This window comes from Chondrus crispus, genomic scaffold (genome assembly GCF_000350225.1).
Source record: "Chondrus crispus Stackhouse genomic scaffold, scaffold_590, whole genome shotgun sequence".
NCBI lineage: Eukaryota > Rhodophyta > Florideophyceae > Gigartinales > Gigartinaceae > Chondrus > Chondrus crispus.
Window position 1 is genome coordinate 13667 of NW_005178583.1, and position 1660 is coordinate 15326.

Sequence of the window (1660 nt, forward strand, 5' to 3'; positions counted from 1 at the left end):
CGTGCGCTACTCCGCGCGCCCCGGAGACGCCTTCCTGCACGAGCGCGCCCGCCTGCCGGACCCGGACCGCGCGCAGGTCGCCGTCGCGCGCTTCGCCGACGCGCACACCGTCGTCACGGGCACCGCCAACGGCCACGTAAGACGCTGGGACCTCCGCGCCGGGCGCGCGCCCGTGTGGAGCGTCGACCCCAGCGGGGCGCGCCTGTACATCAGCGACGTGAGGGTCGGGGAGACGAGCGGGGACTTGTACATCAGCTGCGACTTGGCCACGAGCAACAGCCTTGCGAGGTGGGATATGCGCATGGGGGACGGGCCGAAGGCAGAGTTCGAGAAGACGCGTTGGGGCGAGGGCGACGTGTTTGACGTGTCGGAGAGGGCTGGCGTGGTCGTGGCCGGCGGCAGTGGACAGAAGGTGAGCGTGTGGGATTGCCGGAGAGGCGGGGGGGAGCTTAGGAGTGTGAGGCTGGATGAGAGCATCAAGCTGATCAGGTTGATGGGGCTCGGCGAGGGCGTAGAGCGGCCGGGGATGTTCGTCAAAGGGGAGTTCGAGGTGTTCGTGTTCGAGGTGGGCGGGTCGTAGCGCGGCGCGCGTATCGTATCGTGTACATCTAGGAGGCAATAGAGCGCTGCCGAGGGCAATGCGGGGGCCGTCATGTTCGTGAGCGCGGGGCTTGTCGAACGCGACTCCCTGGCCGCTGGCGGCGGCGGAAGGCTACGCGCGACGCGGAACGCAATCGGAGCACGGCTCCAGCGACTGGCCGCGCGCGGCACCTCGCGCAGTTGGTTAGGGACGAGGGCGGTAGGACAGCATGCGCGGCGTCCCGTGCCTGCGTCGCCCCCGGCAGCGCGGGAGCCGCGGGTCGCGAGCGTCGATAGGCGGCGGTACGCCTCGCCAGGGGGGCGGGAGGGGGGGACGGGCGGGGAGGGCATAAAGGGCGCACGACGGATGGAGGCCAAGCGACGATCGACGAGGTGCTCCAAAGAATGGGCGTCGGAAAGAAGGAAATCGTGTATAACACGACAGCCACTCACAACGCAGGGCATGCCATCAACATGGCGCCTGTCCCCCGCCTTCCCCGGTACAATTCTACATACGCCGTCCCACGCGGACTCCGCTCACGCCGCTTCTCCCGAATTCACAAGCGCGTGCGGCATCCCTCGTTGCCCGCCCCCCATCCCCGCCACCAACCATGACGCCGCCGCCACCCCCCGACGGCGCCTCCACGGCGGCCGCGGCCGCGGCCGGGCGTCGCTCGGCCATCGTGATGCGGCCGGCCGCGGCGCCGCCCGAGGAGGACGCGAACGCGTACTCGACGTCGCTGGACTCGAACGCGCGCAAGCTGGACGCGCTGAAGAAGAACCCGCTGGTGCCGGCCGGCGCGGCCGCCACCGGGCTCGTGCTCATGGCCGGCCTGTTCGCGTTCAAGTCCGGCAACGTCGTGCTGTCGCAGCGCCTCATGCGCGCGCGCGTCATCGCGCAGGGCGCCACGCTCGGCGTGCTCGCCGCCAGCGTCGCCGGCGGCGTCGCGACGAAGGCCGACCCTGCCGAAGGAGACCAAGCGGAGCCGCAGCCGCAGCAGCAGAGTACATAGCCGGTCGCGAAGATACAGCGTTTCAAAAAAAAAGGACTTTTTTATCGCACCTAGCCATCCACCCCCCG

At 69.8% G+C, this 1660-nt stretch overlaps 1 protein-coding gene across 1 annotated transcript in view; it reads left to right on the forward strand.

Moving 5' to 3' along the window:
• Nucleotides 1–1042: 1042 nt before the first annotated feature.
• The window catches only part of CHC_T00000716001 (hypothetical protein), a 996-nt gene continuing 378 nt past the window's right edge, over nt 1043–1660 (forward strand). The window contains exon 1 of the mRNA XM_005710586.1: nt 1043–1660. This exon is cut by the window's right edge and continues 378 nt beyond it. Coding sequence (XP_005710643.1) covers nt 1043–1660 — 618 coding nt within the window.